This window comes from Etheostoma cragini, chromosome 4, assembly GCF_013103735.1.
Source record: "Etheostoma cragini isolate CJK2018 chromosome 4, CSU_Ecrag_1.0, whole genome shotgun sequence".
Lineage (NCBI taxonomy): Eukaryota > Metazoa > Chordata > Actinopteri > Perciformes > Percidae > Etheostoma > Etheostoma cragini.
In genome coordinates this window covers 27,361,472-27,377,146 of record NC_048410.1, presented here as the reverse complement: position 1 = coordinate 27,377,146, position 15,675 = coordinate 27,361,472, and the positions used below count along the sequence as shown (strand labels likewise).

Here is a 15,675-nt window from a genome sequence, read left to right as displayed (position 1 = left end):
AAGTCAAAGCTCCGCAGTTTTGGGGACCGAGCCTTTTCCAGGGCAGCTCCCAGGCTGTGGAACTCCCTCCCCCATGAGTCCCTCACCATATTTCAGTCCTGTCTGAAGACCCATCTTTTCTGTTCTGCCTATCCTTATTTTTATTTTTTATTTTCTCTACTCTGTTAAGCGACTTTGAGCTTGGGAAAAGCGCTATACAAATTCAATTTATTATTATTATTATGACACATATAATGCGTAGGACCCAAGGAATCACAGTGTCAAGTGTGAAGTTTTTTGGATGAGAGAGAGAGAGCTGTCCTGTTTTGAACAGGCACAATTTGAATGGACATTGCACCAGTCTAACCAATGAATGGAGTAAATGTTCTCATGTGGCTCATCTGTGTGAAAAGAAACCGAACCAAGGGAATGCAACAGGTTAACAACTTCTTGATTGGTTTGGACCAGAACTAAGTAATTATAGTGTTATGGTTTGGGTGTTTTTTCTTGTCTTACTTTGGTAGTCTGTTTTTTTTTCTTAATTTCTTAGCCTGGTTTTCTGTCCTGGCGTCATGTTTGGTCTTGTATATGTATATATATGTTCTGTTCCCTGTTTTTTTTGGAGTCTGGGTCTCTGTCTTGACTTGGCTTTAGTTTCACTTCCTGTGTTTTCCCCATTGTTTTCATAATTTTATTAAAAAAGGAAACAGAACATAAACAAGATCAAACATGACACACCACACAATAATTGAATTGAAGACATGACGGAAAACCAGATTATGAAATTAAGACAGGAAAACAGACTACCACATTAAGACAAGCATACATAGCACATAGGTTTGAAAAATCAGAGAGTGTTTCTCAACTCTCGAGGTCTTAATGTGTGTTGCGTTTCACAGTTTTTTTTTTAAAGATAATCTTTTGGTGCATTTTAGGTAGGGGTGGGGGGGGAAAGATTGATACAGTATAATATCACGATATTTTCAGTGGCAATACTGTATGGATACACAGGCACCAAGTATGGATCTTTTATCATAAATGTGTTGATCAGTTTGTCCCATTTAAACAGAGAAATGTATCTTTTTAGATAAAACAGACGTTGACAAAGTTTCCTTTAGGGGACATCATTTGAAATTGGGGAAAAATTAGAAGTTGGGAAAAAGGTTACAAATTGAAATATATCGCAGAATTTTGCAATTTGTTTGAAATCGCAATAATATTGTATCGTGATGACATCCATTTGGAGGCATCTGGTGATTCCCACCCCTAATTTTAGGCCTTTATGTCCACAGGACAGATGAAGACATAAAAGGGGAATGACATGCAGCACACATGTCGGAGTCAAACCTGCGGTCACTGCTTTGAGGTGTAAATCTGTATATACGGGATATGGGCACCTGCTCTACCAACTGAGCTAACCCGGCACGCGTTTCACAGTGTTGAAGCATCGCTTTGGTCTCTGTTTCCCTAGAAACATAACAGAGTTGAAGATCTCAGCAGGACGACCTGCTCGTGTCCTGACCATCAGATCCCAGCCAGAACAGCTCAACCAGCTGCTGGACCGCCTGCTGGACCGAGTCTTTCTCCAGGTGGAACCCGAACAAGAACCTGAACAGGAACTTAGAGACAATCCACCGGCAGAACCTGGAGAGGATCTTGAAGGAGAACTTGGATCACATTCTGGATCAAACCCGGAGCTTGTCGCAGAAGCTTCTCTTCCCGATAGAGGTACTGTAACCTTGCTCTTTTAACAAAAAGACTGAAAATGTTGGAAATCTGAAGTTTAATTGTCTTCAATTATTTTCTGTGGAAGTCACACCTGCCTTTAAATCACCAAAAAGATTTTTTTTAAACTACATTGTAAAATTTAAAAGAACTGAAAGAGGTCAAAGTGGCAGAAATCTGAGTGGACAATAAATTTTGTGTCAGTTTAATTGAAAGTACTGAAATAAGTTTAAGAGTCTGAAAGCAATGAGAGGAGTTGTATTGTCGATTGAACCTATAAATTACAATGGTGCTGCTACAAGCTAATTGCTGAAGAGGTATAGTAACCAAATTTCAACTGGCTAAAATTCGGTGTTTTATCGGCAGGTTAGTCTCGCATTGCAAGTCTCACAGAATTCCGGAATGGTAGAAAAACATGCTCTGGTTTATTGGCATTTCTTTAAACCAATCACAATCATCATGGGCGGTGCTAAGCACTCGGAAAAGCCAAGGTGTCGCTGCAAAATAACCTCAGGTAAAAACTTTTTTTGGTGGAACATGTATACATTTAAAAGTTGTTTTAGTCGTGCAACAGAAAACTCAGATTGGACAGATAGTGTAGCTAGCTGTCTGGATTTACCCTGTAGCGATCTGAGGACCAGGTAACCATAGTCCTCAGAAATCCACCAGAGGCAGCAAACAAATGAGTTAATCTGTCAATCCTATAAGTAGAACGTGTCTGCTGTAGACATATACTATAGGACATAGACATACCGGGTAAATGCATTGCCCAGCCTCTACCATGATTGACAGGTCAGTGTAGCCACGCCCCTGTCACATGCCCTGCTTTATTGTCAATTTAAAAATTTGTGGAATCGTAAGTTACAAAATGAACAGCAGGCTGTATTGAAGAGAACTTGATACTAGTGATTGAGGCCATAAAGTCCACTGTAACAAAGTTTACGTAAAATGTACAGTAACTTACTGGCAACAATTGGCCAGCAAGTTACTGTGAATTCTTTTTACAGTAAAGTACTTCCATTTAAAGTATTTTATATATTCACTGTAAAATACAAAACAAAACACTGTGATTTTAGTTGTATTTACAGTATTGCTTGTTTTACTCTATAATAAATACTAATTAAATACTGTGATTTCCATTACCGTAATTTCAGTTGCAATAAATACTGATTAAATACTGTGATTTCAAGTGCTGGTTTAGTTACTGTACAAGTAAAAAAGGGTTAAGCAATGTTTTTTTATGTATTGTATATGGCAACAATACAGTACTATTAACAGCATGTAACAGTTAATCACTGTACAATTTAAATACTGTATCACTGTGATTTAATATTAGCAGCATTAATAGAATCACCGATATTCTAAAATATTTAACAATTACACATGTTAAGTCGAGTTGACACGGTTGTAATGTAGACTTTACAGCATTCTACTGTAATTCGTGTACAGTAGTATTACTGTGAAATCTAAAGTAATTAACTCTAGATTTCACAGCCATTATTTACAGTATCATTATGACATTATTTTACTTAATTAATCAAGTTAAATGTATGGTCATTTTCCCACAGATTCCTATTTTGCAACCAGTGGAGTCCCCCCCCACCCCCTTGTTGGAAATGAGATAGAAAGCAGATTTATGCTCAATATCAGATGTTACTGATGTGAAGCCTTTTATATTCGGAGCTCTGACAAAACTGTGATCTTATAGATTTAGGCTTTATGGAAATTTGACTAAAGCTTAATGTAGATTTGTTTCTCTCTTTCAGCAGCTCCTGCAACTCTCATCAAAAACAAATTGTAGAAATGGATCCCTGTTGCAATTCCTCTTGCAGGTGAGAAAAAGGTCTTAAGCCTGTGGATCAAAGATCTGATTCCTATTTATATCCAAAAAGTTTAAAGTATCCATTATTTCTGTTGTACATATATCCAAAAAGTTTAAAGTATCCATTATTTCTGTTGTACATTGATGTCCTTCCCTCCAGCCACTCCCACGCCTCCTACTCCTCCCGCCAATAAGGATCTTACCGACGACCCCTGCACTCAGCGGTCGGATCCATTCCACCATGCCTTTCTCTGCTTTCAGGGTGCATCCTGCATTGCATCATGGGAGGAGGAGCAACATCATGAGTCACAATTTGAGAGAGAAATAAAAGACTCAAGTGTAGGACAAGTGGTTTTATTTTGAAATTATATAACATCCAAATGCAGACTGACTTCTGAGTGATAAAACGGTCAAATAAGTTTATGTTAATAGATTTTGTTTGTAAAATAATGAATATAAAAGCTGCTTTATTCTGTCTGAAGCCATTTTGAATTGTAAACTGCATATTTGCTGTGCATAAATGGAAAGCTCAACAGACACAATGTAAACAAAGGGGAGGCAGGGCATGGTGAACTGTACTTTTTCTTTTAGTGCTTGTACAACTACTGTAAAAACACATTCAGTTTTGACCACACGGCGACACACACATGCTGACACAAGCACAGCAACACCACATAAGCATACATAAAAGCAGTAATTTGTCTGGACTATTAACTTATACTTAACTTAACTTACCAATGGTGTTAATTGCAAATATGACTTGGATTTTAATTAATCCAAAAAGGTAAAAAGTGCGTAAATTACTCTACCTGTGGAAAGGCACCTCAGGGACTTGAAGCTTGGGCTTCTACAACCACTATTGCCGACTATGTATCCAGAACAATGAATTAGTTTGATGAAGAACCTAAAAACTAACAGAGAAAGTCCATCTGAACTCAGCTGATGCTCACTGTCAGTCAGTGACAGTGACACTATCAGTCCACCTGCAGAGGGAGTGATGGAGCTGCTGGTGAAGCTGGAAGCAGGAAGCTGGACTTGATAATAAGGGATTGTCTTCTGTGCTGGTAATTGTGAGGAACTGTGTTTTAGGCTCACTGGATTGGACGAGGTGATGGTGATCTGGGAGGAAACTCCTCTTAAATGTTAACCTTTTGAACTGAGTGGGTGGATGCAACCTAAACATCTGGGATGTGTTGAGTTTCTGTAAGTGGACTCACACTGACACAGAGGAAGTGATGTGTGTTTCTCTATAATCTAGTTTTCCATGTCAACTCATGCCAGAATAAGGGGGGGGGGGGGGAATTCAGAATTTTACGCATGCTAAACCCAAACGATGAGATGTGGAATTGAAAATGTTGACTTTCTGCGTATCTCATAATGACTTTCTACATCCAGATTATGTTGACACTATGAGGGTTTCCCAAAGTTAAAGGGGTAGACCTTCTACTGTGATGATTTTGGAGGAGACAGATTATGAAGAAGAATGGTTCAATCATGTGCAGCAGGAGCAGAGACAGCCTGACTTTTAGTCTCCAACAATGGGGTCTTTCGTTGCCTTTCATTGCCTGGTAAACACCAAAATCTCCACTCCTTTAGTTTGTATTAATGTTATTTTCTCAGACATGACAATGCTCCTGAGTTTGGACAACTGTTTTCAAAGGCTGAGCTGGACTAACCATGACCACCACGACCTTTACGTGTAAAATTAGTTTAAATAAATATATGAACATTTTTCAAGCTAAAATGTTATGATCTAGCAGCATCAGAAATACTTCATTAATAATGTTTATTGATCCCCAGTTACAATATACACACACACTTCTTTGTTAATAAGTAATTACTACACACAGGCCTGAAATGCACACACATACAGTTGGTGGACCAGCACCCTGATCGGGGGGGTGTACGGTGCCTTGCTCAAGACCACCTGGCAGTGCCCAGGAGGTGAAGTGACATCTCTCTAGCTACCAGTCCACACTCCGCACTTTAGTCCGTACGGGGACTTGAACTTGCGACCCTCCGGTTCCTCAAAACCACTGAAATCTGTCTACATTTTTTGACCTAAAGCCCTATTATTATTGATTTTATTTTTTGATTTTTTGATTTTTGATATTATTATCTGACATTAATCGTTTCTGCTTCATATCCGGAAGCGGAGCGGCTGTGGGTTGACTCTCCACGGTTCTCATGGGCTTTACAAGTGTCATGAACATGAAAAAGCTTTAAAATGTGGTCTTAATTTACCTAAACAATCAATCATCACCAAATTTCGTTTTTTTTAACAGTGTTCAGTGGTTTTGAGGAGCAATATGAGAGAGAAATTTGGTAATCATTTATCGTTGTTGCAGGTACCAGCCTACATTAAACCACGTTAAGCTAAACTTGGAAGTTATCGGGATTCCGAGGTGGAAGAGAGAGGGAAGAGTTAAAACAGCCAGGTAGATGCTTTTCATTTTAAACTTCTCCAGCATTTTGATGACTGTTTGCTGCTTTGTCACACAGCTGATTTTTAACCTGCCTCAAATCTATTCAGCAAGCACATGTTCTTACGTAAATAAAGGGACTTTACTGAAACTGGTCCTTTAACAGCTAAACTGGAATCTTTTTTTCAGATAGTCATTCATAATCTAGCTAGTTTATATCCTTGACCTTACACTTCCGGGAGTGCTCCGGTGCCGCATAATTCCACGGGATGCACGTGTTTTCGCCGATGTCCGTTTCCTCCCGCTTTGTTGGTAATGAAATTTTCACCTAAAGGACTAAAAACATTTCTTTTTGAGGTTTGCCTTAAATGTAAAGAACATTACTAATAAAATGTGTTATTGTTATTATTATTATTAACTTCTATGGTTAACTGCTCCTCAGATCTCTGCAGGGTAAATTGAGGCAAATTGAGACAAACACACACACCCCTCCCCCCTTCCGGTGTCCAGCCATGCAACCTTATTTCTGAAAGAATCTTGATGACTAGAAAGCTCATCCTTGATCTGACTTTAGGACCTGATGAAAAAAAAAAACATTATCCTGTAATATTTGATATGGAAACTAGTCTATCCTGACTGAACTGTTTCATAACGTCAAACAGGAAGTGACCAACATGTTCCCTAAACCAAGTCAACCCTTCACACTGATAACCCCCCCCCCCTCCCCCCACACACACACACACACACTAACACTCCCTCTACAGTTATCTGTTTCTCCTCTGCTGTCGCTCTGACACACGCACACACACACTCAAACACACACACGCACAGAGGAAGGGAGGGAGGTAGATAACTCTGTGATTCCACTGCTGAATTTTTAACGCTGTTGTGGAACTTTGTTTTCCAGGCGGGTTACTGTGGCACCAGGGTACTGTTACACTGAAAAGAGACAGAGAGACTGAGGCTGCAGGGACACTGGACCGTTCATGGGGGTGCACGGTAAGTTACTCTACCATCTCTATCCATTACTCACACTCTTACAAGAGAATAATGTTGTCCTTATGTCTAAACCAAATATATCGGCACATATTTTTCAGCTATTAAACATGCAAAAACATGTATTTCACAATTAACATCATGTGCTACATTTACATATAGGAACAGTTTGGGACTTTTCCCAAGGTATTGGTAATAAAGCTTTATGCATTTCATGTGTGAATTTAATTTTTGGAAATAACACACGTCTCGTACTTTTTACTGGTGCAAGTTTTTGTTGTCCCTTTACTAAAAGTGCCTGACATGATGTAGTTCACTAACTCTTTTCAACTAAAGCGGTGATATACTGTATGATGTTTTAATGTAGGTGAGAAACTTGAACTTTGACCTCCTGACTGTCTTGTGCTTGCAGTTCTGTGGATTCATAAGGAGAAATTATTAAATAGAAAGTCATTTTGCAGGATTTTTAAGCTGGTATTGTTCACCCATAATAACTAACTAGTTCACTAACTACGCCCTAAGACCGGAGCTCTGAGCTGGTCTAACTCGCCCCCACTATCTGACTATTGTACTTGGCACCTTTAAACTCTTGAATTATTCATTGTAGGAGGTTTGTTTGTGTGACTGTGCTCTCTTATGCATACTAGAGATCCTCATGGGTTCATTCAGTTTCTATTAACCAGGGTTCAATTTGAGACTAAAGTTCCAAATCCTCATCATTTTTAATGTTTTTTTAATTAAATTATGTGTACAGTTAATTAACCTGAATCTGTCTATGTTGGTAATTGTAAAAAAAAAAAAAAACAACAGTCTGTTTTTTTTTTTTAAAGTTATAATTGTGATAATGTGTCATTAAAAAAACACTTATCCAACTCAAAGTTACTTTACAGCACAATACTAAGCATGCTCAGTGTCATCATGGATGTAAAGAGATGGGCTTCCAGTGTAAATACTGTAGGGGAAAAAATGTCCTCTATGACTCTGTTCTATCATATTATCTTTCTTACAGTTTCCATGACACCTATTAACAAGGAATAACTTTATTCTATCTTCACGTTAAGCACTTATTGTCCTGGGTTCTTGCCCTCCGATATCTTCTGCCAGACTTGTGATTTCTTTCTGGTACTAAAGTCACTGTTGGATAAGAGAGTAGGGTTAAAGAAGCTTGAGAATTTAGTGATGAACAAATGAAAATCTTTTCCTGAAGTCTTGTCTGCAGTAAAATTGTCGCCACCGAAGCTTTTCTTTGGTCAATGCCGGAATCCCATTGGACGAAAGGTTAATCTTTTGTGTTAACCCTGTGAGTTATCACAGTTTTCAGCCCTCTCAGGTTGAAAGTTTCCAGTCTGTTGCACCTGTATCCACACAATAGTGATGTCACAGTGTACTGACACACCTTGGAGTACATTTCTACATCGCAGTGTCTACTTTGCCTTAGAAAATGGACGAAAATTCAAAAAAAGGCATCGTATTTGATCTTTTCAGAAAAGAATGATATTATATTGGAGAGGGGTTTGGTTTGGTCGTTTTGAACATCATTCAAGAGATTCTTGAAATGTCAACTGACTGTTCTTTTATAGCGCTTTTCTAGTCTTAACAACTACAGGAACCATTCACACACTATGGCTTCAGTGGCTTGACCAAGGACACATCAACATGGGACTGCAGGGCCAGGGATTGAACCACTAACCTTCCAATTGGCATGAAACCACTCTACCACTGAGCCACAGCTGCCTGTTTTTTTCAAGAATGTTAAAGACCTTACAGTGTTGTAGGGATGGTATTTTTTCTTTTCTTCAGGCAAACAATGAAAGTTAGTATCGCCCTGTTTCCGTCGACAAAAAGCCAGTAGGATTTTTAGGGACCAAGACTCTATTCCAAAACCTAATTCCTCCTGTCTTCTCCCCCAGGTCTGTCCTGTCCTGATGCCGTTACCATTGTAAAATGACCCTGAACACCCAAAGAGAGAAGAAGCCCCTGCGGCGGCGAGGAAGCACGCCGGTTCCTCCCACCTACTTCTACCAGCATCCATCTTGGACTCGGGACCATCAGGACCTTCAGGACCTTCAAGACCATCAGGACCCTCGGCTCCCCAGCAGCACCCAGTCGGACCCCAAGCAGCCGGAACCCCAGCACAGCCACCTTCCTCTGGGACAATCGGCGTCCTACCACCCTGGAGACAAGTCACTCCACTACCGCGCCCAGTGGAGTTCAGACTCGGACGACGACTCGCAAAGTGACTCAGATTGTGTTTACAGAGTGGTGTTGCTTGGTGACCAGGGCGTCGGAAAGACCAGCCTCGCAGGAATCTTTGCTGGGATCACAGAGAAAGAGGAACAACCTGGAGGTGGGATGAACATATACTCTATACTAGGGATGGCCAAATGAAGCTTTTAGAACCAGTGTCTTTATTTTCGGAGCCCACTAGATGGCGCTCTCTGTTAAACAAAGTGTTGAGAATACACTGAATCGCAATGCCTTAGGCATTTTTCTGTAAACCAAGAGCCATCTCGTGGGCTCAGAAAATAAAGACACTGGTTGGGAAAGCTTTATTTGGCCATCACTACTCTATACATATACTAGAAATAAGTCTGTCTTCAAAAATATGCTTTTATGTGAGTTTACAGTGAATTTATGTAACTCCTAAAAGACAAAAAGAAACAAATAATTCCTAATAGGAGTTTATTATTTGGTTCATGGAGCCAGCTATTGTTAATTTGTTAAAGTCAGAGAACGCTACAACTATATATATAAACTTCTAATAGCTGTATTCTCATTAACTTGACATTCTGCAAGGAACAGGTGCTTATAAGTGTTTAGTTTACAATGTAGTGTAAGTTATCAATGATGTTAGCATGTTGGCTAACACTTACAACACCATGGGACGTTTATGACACATTAGTCTAGTAGCCAACTAGGTGAACCCGGAAATGTTGAGTACACCAAAGTTTTGTTGCAGAAATTTGGAATATGGGTCCCCAGTAAACAGAAACTGCTGGATGCTAATTTGCACAGGTTGAGCAATTTGCAGAATCTTTGTTTGGCTAAATGTTGTGCATTTCTGGAGGAAAAAGCAATGCAGGGATTTGAAATAACTTGGATCCAACAACTGTATGATACATATGAATGGGGTAGCTCTTAAAGACACCCAATGAAATGACACCACCTAAGCCCATCACCATGTGTGATCAATGAATATGTACAAATATACACTTAATACGTGCCCTACAAGACATTGTTTCAGCTGTGCTTTCAAACATGCTGTTATTGTGCAAACCAAAAAACACAAAAGGAGCCGCTTCACTACACTTGATATATCACAGAGTTCTCATTTGCTTGTCGCTATGTGCATGTGGTTGAAAATTATTCAAACAAAGTGGTGTGCCAGAAATGCAATGATGTAGTTGCCACCTTCTAGCCTAATGTTTGAAATCCCTCTAGTGGACAGAACGCATACGAACAATTATCTGCTGATGTGTTGCACCGGCAATGCATAGGCTTAAGTATGATAAATGGCTACATTTGAGCATTAAATTAAATGTAATCGGAATATTAAAAATCATATTGTGTGGCAATTGGATTTCCTGGCATGAATCCCATTTGATGTTATATATATGTATTAGAGGAAGATTGACAGCTCTAATGGATTCTGCTGTAGGCCTGTAGGCAGGTTATTTAAAAGTAAAAGGAAAGATTAACTGATCTTGTTGGCAGTTGTAGTTTTCCTGTCAAGAGCTTTACAAATGTCTTATTCATAAAATGTCTTATTCACAAAATGCTCTGTGGGCTGCAGGAGAATTATTAGGTGCAGGTGACCAACCTGATGGGGTGTATTAAAAGTAAAGTTCAACATTTTGGGAACTATGCTTAACTCTTGCCACAACATACTGTTATGTTTCTCCTGTGTAGCACTTTGAGATTCCTTGGAATGAAAGGTGCGTTATAAATAAAATAAAATATATTATTATTATTATTATTACTGTAGATTAGAAGATTGATCAATCTTCTCTGAATCACTGGAGAACACGTCTATGTTTTCCACCATGTTTTATTTTGTTGTGTTGTAGCTTTCATACTCAGTCCTGAAAAGCTCCGTGGTCAGCTTCTGTGTCTGATTATGTTTTGACATTGAAACCATGACTGACCTAACATCATTGATCCGCTCCCGTGTCACGTGTTAATTGGCCTGAGGCCAGGATTGACAGCCTGTATTGATCCAATGAGAGTCTGACGTGGTGTAAAGGGGCAGAGCCAGTCTGATGTTAATTTACAGGATGACTGAGCTCCATGTCTGATTACACTCTCCACTTTAGTTTTACATGCTATTGTTGTTGTTGTTGTTGTTGTTGTTGTTGTTGTTGTTGTTGTTGTTGTTGTTGTTGTTGTTGTTGTGTGCTCAGAGGCTGTTGTTTCCCTCATGTTTTTAGCTGTGATGTCATTGTGGTTGGTTATGGTTCGTCTCTCTATGATCACAGACATAAAGGCAGCTGTGATTTGTTTTTGGTACTCCATGTTGGTTATTTATTTTAGCTATGCTCACAGGATGGCTCTAGGGATGAAGATGTTTGTCTGTCAGTCCACCACTTTGGTCCAGACTGAAGAATCTCAACAACTATTGGATAGATTGCCATGAAATTTGTAAATGTAATAACTGTAGTGGTAATCATCATTATCATAATCATCAGGTTTTAGCAACACTTGGTTTTATTCATGACCGAAAAACAAGCAAAACTATTAACATTCCCATCAAGCCTCAGTGTGTTTTTGTGTGTGTGTGTGTGTGTGTGTGTGTGTGTGTGTGTGTTAGTGCAAATTAGTGAGTTTGCATTCTAACATGCTAACCTGGAAGCAGACATTAGTATCTTAGAGTTATTATTGTGAGCATGTTGTAATGCTGACATTGGCATTCAGTTTAAAGCAACGCTGTTCCCAAGCCATGGACTATATTAATAATGAACATAGCATTAGTGATGTTACCCATAGTTTGTGGACTGTTGTTTTGAAGCCAGAAGTGACCATATTGAAGCAGCAGAGCTGGGGTGGATGAAGTGTCTAAGACAGTGTTGTGTATGGTTTCAATGGCGCTAATCTAAACGCACTAAGCTAAATGCGCTAATGTAACATTAAAGATTGATTTTCAACCCCTCTGAAAATGAATGGGACCACAAACTTCTATGACTTCTATGGAAATAGACTTATTTTTTGAGACAGTGAAGTCTCCCACTGCTGGAAATTAGACAGAATGCACGTTTAAGGCACTTCTACATCGGCTTCACAATTCAGACTCATTGTTTGTGTCTGTTACAGAGGACACATACGAGCGGACACTGACAGTAGATGGAGAGGAAACCACACTCATCGTCATGGATACCTGGGAGAATGACGAACTGGTACTGTGTGTGTGTGTGTGTGTGTGTGTGTGTAAATGCTTTTTGACCTAAGATCTAATTTTCAATTGGATAAATGTCATGCAAATGTTCTGGAAAACGAGTAATCCTTAAGTGTAAAGGTTATTGAACTTTTATAACAATAAATCTGAAGCTGCATGCTTTTTTTTTTTCAAAGTAATATCATTAGTAAATGGGTGTCTAGAAGGAATATGGTCAAATTTCCATACAGTTGGATTACAGCTCCCGACCACTGGCAAACAAAAGGTGCTGCTAAACTTTGTGATTGAAGCAAACTTCCTGTTGCTCCTTACCAATAAATGCCCAGGGGTTCACCGTGGAAAGGCTTTTATTGTGGAACAGCAGCACAGTTTATATTAATAGTACCTACACAGAAATATATTTTACTGAAGTTCTGACAGAACAACTATTAAATGCAGATTAAAAAACAGAAAGGATGCTGTGTGTAAGATAAAATAGGAACAGGAACATAGATTATTATTGGCATTTCTAAAGTAAGTCTCGAAAGTTTGGGCACTCCAGGTAAAAATGTGTATTAATGTGCATAAAGAAACCAAGAAAAGATGGAATAATCTCCGAATGGCATCAAATGACAGATTAGACATTCATATTATATGTCACAAAAAGTTAGATTTTATTTCAATCATTTACACTTTCAAAATAACAGAAAACAAAAAAATGGCGTCTGCAAAAGTTTGGGCACCGTGCAGAGTCAATACCTTGTACCCCCCCTTCGGCAAGTATCAAAGCTTGGAAACGCTTCTTGTAGCGAGCCAAGAGTCTTTCAATTCTTGTTTGAGGTATCTTCGCCCATTCTTCCTTACAAAAGATTTCTGGGCTGTCCATCACGCACTGCTCTTTTAAGGTCAATCCATAGATTTTCAATTTTTTTCAATGTTAAGGTCAGGAGATTGTGAAGGCCATGGCAAAACCTTCAGTTTACGCCTCTTGATGTAATCCACCGTGGATTTTGAGGTGTGTTTAGGATCATTATCCATTTGTAGAAGACATCCTTTCTTTAACTTCAGCTTTTTCACAGATGGCATCGCGTCCAAAATTTGTTATTATTAATCAATACTGTTATTGAATCCATTTTTCCTTCCACTTGTGAAATGCTCCCTGTGCCACTGGCTGCAATACAACCAATACAAGCATGATTGATCCGCCCATAATCAACAGTTGGACAGAGGTTCCTTTCATTAAATTCAGTACCCTTTCTTCTCCAAATGTACCTTTGCTCATTGCGGCCAAAAAGTTCTATTTTAACCTCCTCGGTCCACAGAACTTGTTTCCACAGTGCATCAGGCTTGTCTATTTGTTCATTTGCAAACAAGGTTTTTCTTCTGATGACTCTTCCATGAAGACCATGTTTTTACAAGTATGGTGTAGCACAACTCCAGTATCTGCCAGGTCTTTCTGGATGGATCATGCAGTCAAACGTGGGTTTGGACTTGATTTTCTCACACTCCTGCGAGCTGTTCTGTCTGATATTGTTCTTGGTCTTCCAGATCTTCCTTTAACTTCCATTCCTGTTCCTGATGACTTCCATTTCTTAAATACATTCCAAACAGAGGATATTGGCATCTCAAAACGCTTTGCTATCTTCTTATAGCCTTCTCCTGCTTTGTGAACGTCAACTATTTTCAACTTCAGTTTTCTAGACTGCTTAGACGAAGCAATGGTGCTCATTGTTGTGGGGGGGGGGGGGGGGGGGGGGGGGGGGGGGGGGGGGGGGGGGGGGGGTTAGATGAGTCTGGGCATTTAAAACCTTAAGATTGACATCACCTGGTCTTTCCAGACGATGATTGAGAACCATCTATGACGCAGTCAGGTCTCAGCTTTCCAAAGGGGGAGGTGCATGCTAGAAACTCTGCAGGGTGCCCAAACTTTTGCAGACGCAATGATGGAATCCAAATGATGGAAATAAAATCTAACTTTTTTGACACATTATAGGAATGTCTAATCTGTCATTTGATGCATTTTGGAGATTTGTCCATCTTTTCTTGGCTTCTTCATGCACATTAATAAAAAATCTGGGGTGCCCAAACTTACGAACACCACTGTAGATCTTAAATCTGGATTCAAATAAAATGAAGATGTTCCTTACCCTACCTCTGTGTCTCACTTTCTCTCAGGAGAAAGAGGACGACTGCTCTCGGGATGACTGTCTGAAAGTTGGGAGTGCTTACGTCATTGTCTACTCCGTCACCGACCGCTCTAGCTTTGATGCCGCCGCTGAGCTCCGTATCACACTGCGACGCACCCGCCAGGCCGAAAACCTTCCCATCATTCTCGTGGGCAACAAGAGCGACCTGGTCCGGTCCAGAGAAGTCGCAGTGGAAGGTGGGGGTCAGAGGTCACAGTGGGTATATACTTACATATTGATATACAACAAATTGACAATGTTGACTGATGGTATGATAATGATTTATTCTTTTTGTTTCCCAGAGGGCCGAGCTTGTGCTGTGATGTTTGACTGCAAGTTTATTGAGACTTCGGCATCTCTGCAGCACAATGTGACCGAGCTGTTCGAGGGCGTGATCCGACAGCTCCGCCTCCGCCGGGACGGCGGCGAGGCCGTCCAGCGCCGATGCTCCATCTACAAGCGCAAAGAGAGTCTCACTCAGAAGGCTCGGCGCTTCCTGGACCGACTGGTGGCACGCAACAACCAGCGCATGGCGGTCAAAGTGCGCTCCAAGAGCTGCCACGACCTGGCCGTCCTCTAAGGACATGAGCTTCTTTGGCTTAGTGAAGCTCTCTCTGTTTGTTACAATGGTGTCTGATGATTCTCACGTTCAGCAATTCAACAACAAAGATCAGCATCAAACAGAGTCAGCAGACAGTTAGCCTACATACATCACTGCGATCACTGTGAACAATTCATTTTACCTGTTTGAGCATTTGGTCTCACAATGTTTGTGACTTTGCCTCAAGATGATCTGAAAAAACTGACTGTGTGTGTGTCTGTGTGTGTGCCGGTGTGTGTGTACATCAGGATGTCCTGTAGTTTCCACTGTGTACTCTGTTCTGTTTCTTGAGGTTTCAACAGTTTTCAGTTCAACACTGTGCAGAATAAAGTCTTAAAGAAACAGTCTTCTCAGTCGTTTCAAATCATGTTTTACAGACACTTGACCACCACTATGACATGAAAATGGTTTTTATTTCAGTTCAGTGTATTTTAAAAAAGATACTATGTACAAATAGTTTGTAAGGTAGGCCTATTTGTACAAACTACTGCGGCTAACTAGCTCACTACATAGCCTAAAGTACATTGATGTATGATAATAACTGGATATGTTGCCACGGCTCATCCTTGCAGCCA

At 39.9% G+C, this 15,675-nt stretch overlaps 1 protein-coding gene across 1 annotated transcript; it reads left to right on the top strand.

The window, feature by feature from the left end:
- Positions 1–6,715: 6,715 nt before the first annotated feature.
- On the top strand, positions 6,716–15,447 carry rem1 (RAS (RAD and GEM)-like GTP-binding 1). The gene is made up of 5 exons (XM_034868290.1): positions 6,716–6,948; positions 8,856–9,292; positions 12,253–12,335; positions 14,489–14,696; positions 14,802–15,447. Exons 2-5 carry the CDS (start codon positions 8,890–8,892, stop codon positions 15,077–15,079), a joined length of 972 nt encoding a protein of 323 aa, XP_034724181.1. The 5' UTR covers positions 6,716–6,948; positions 8,856–8,889; the 3' UTR covers positions 15,080–15,447.
- The last annotated feature ends 228 nt before the right edge of the window (positions 15,448–15,675 follow it).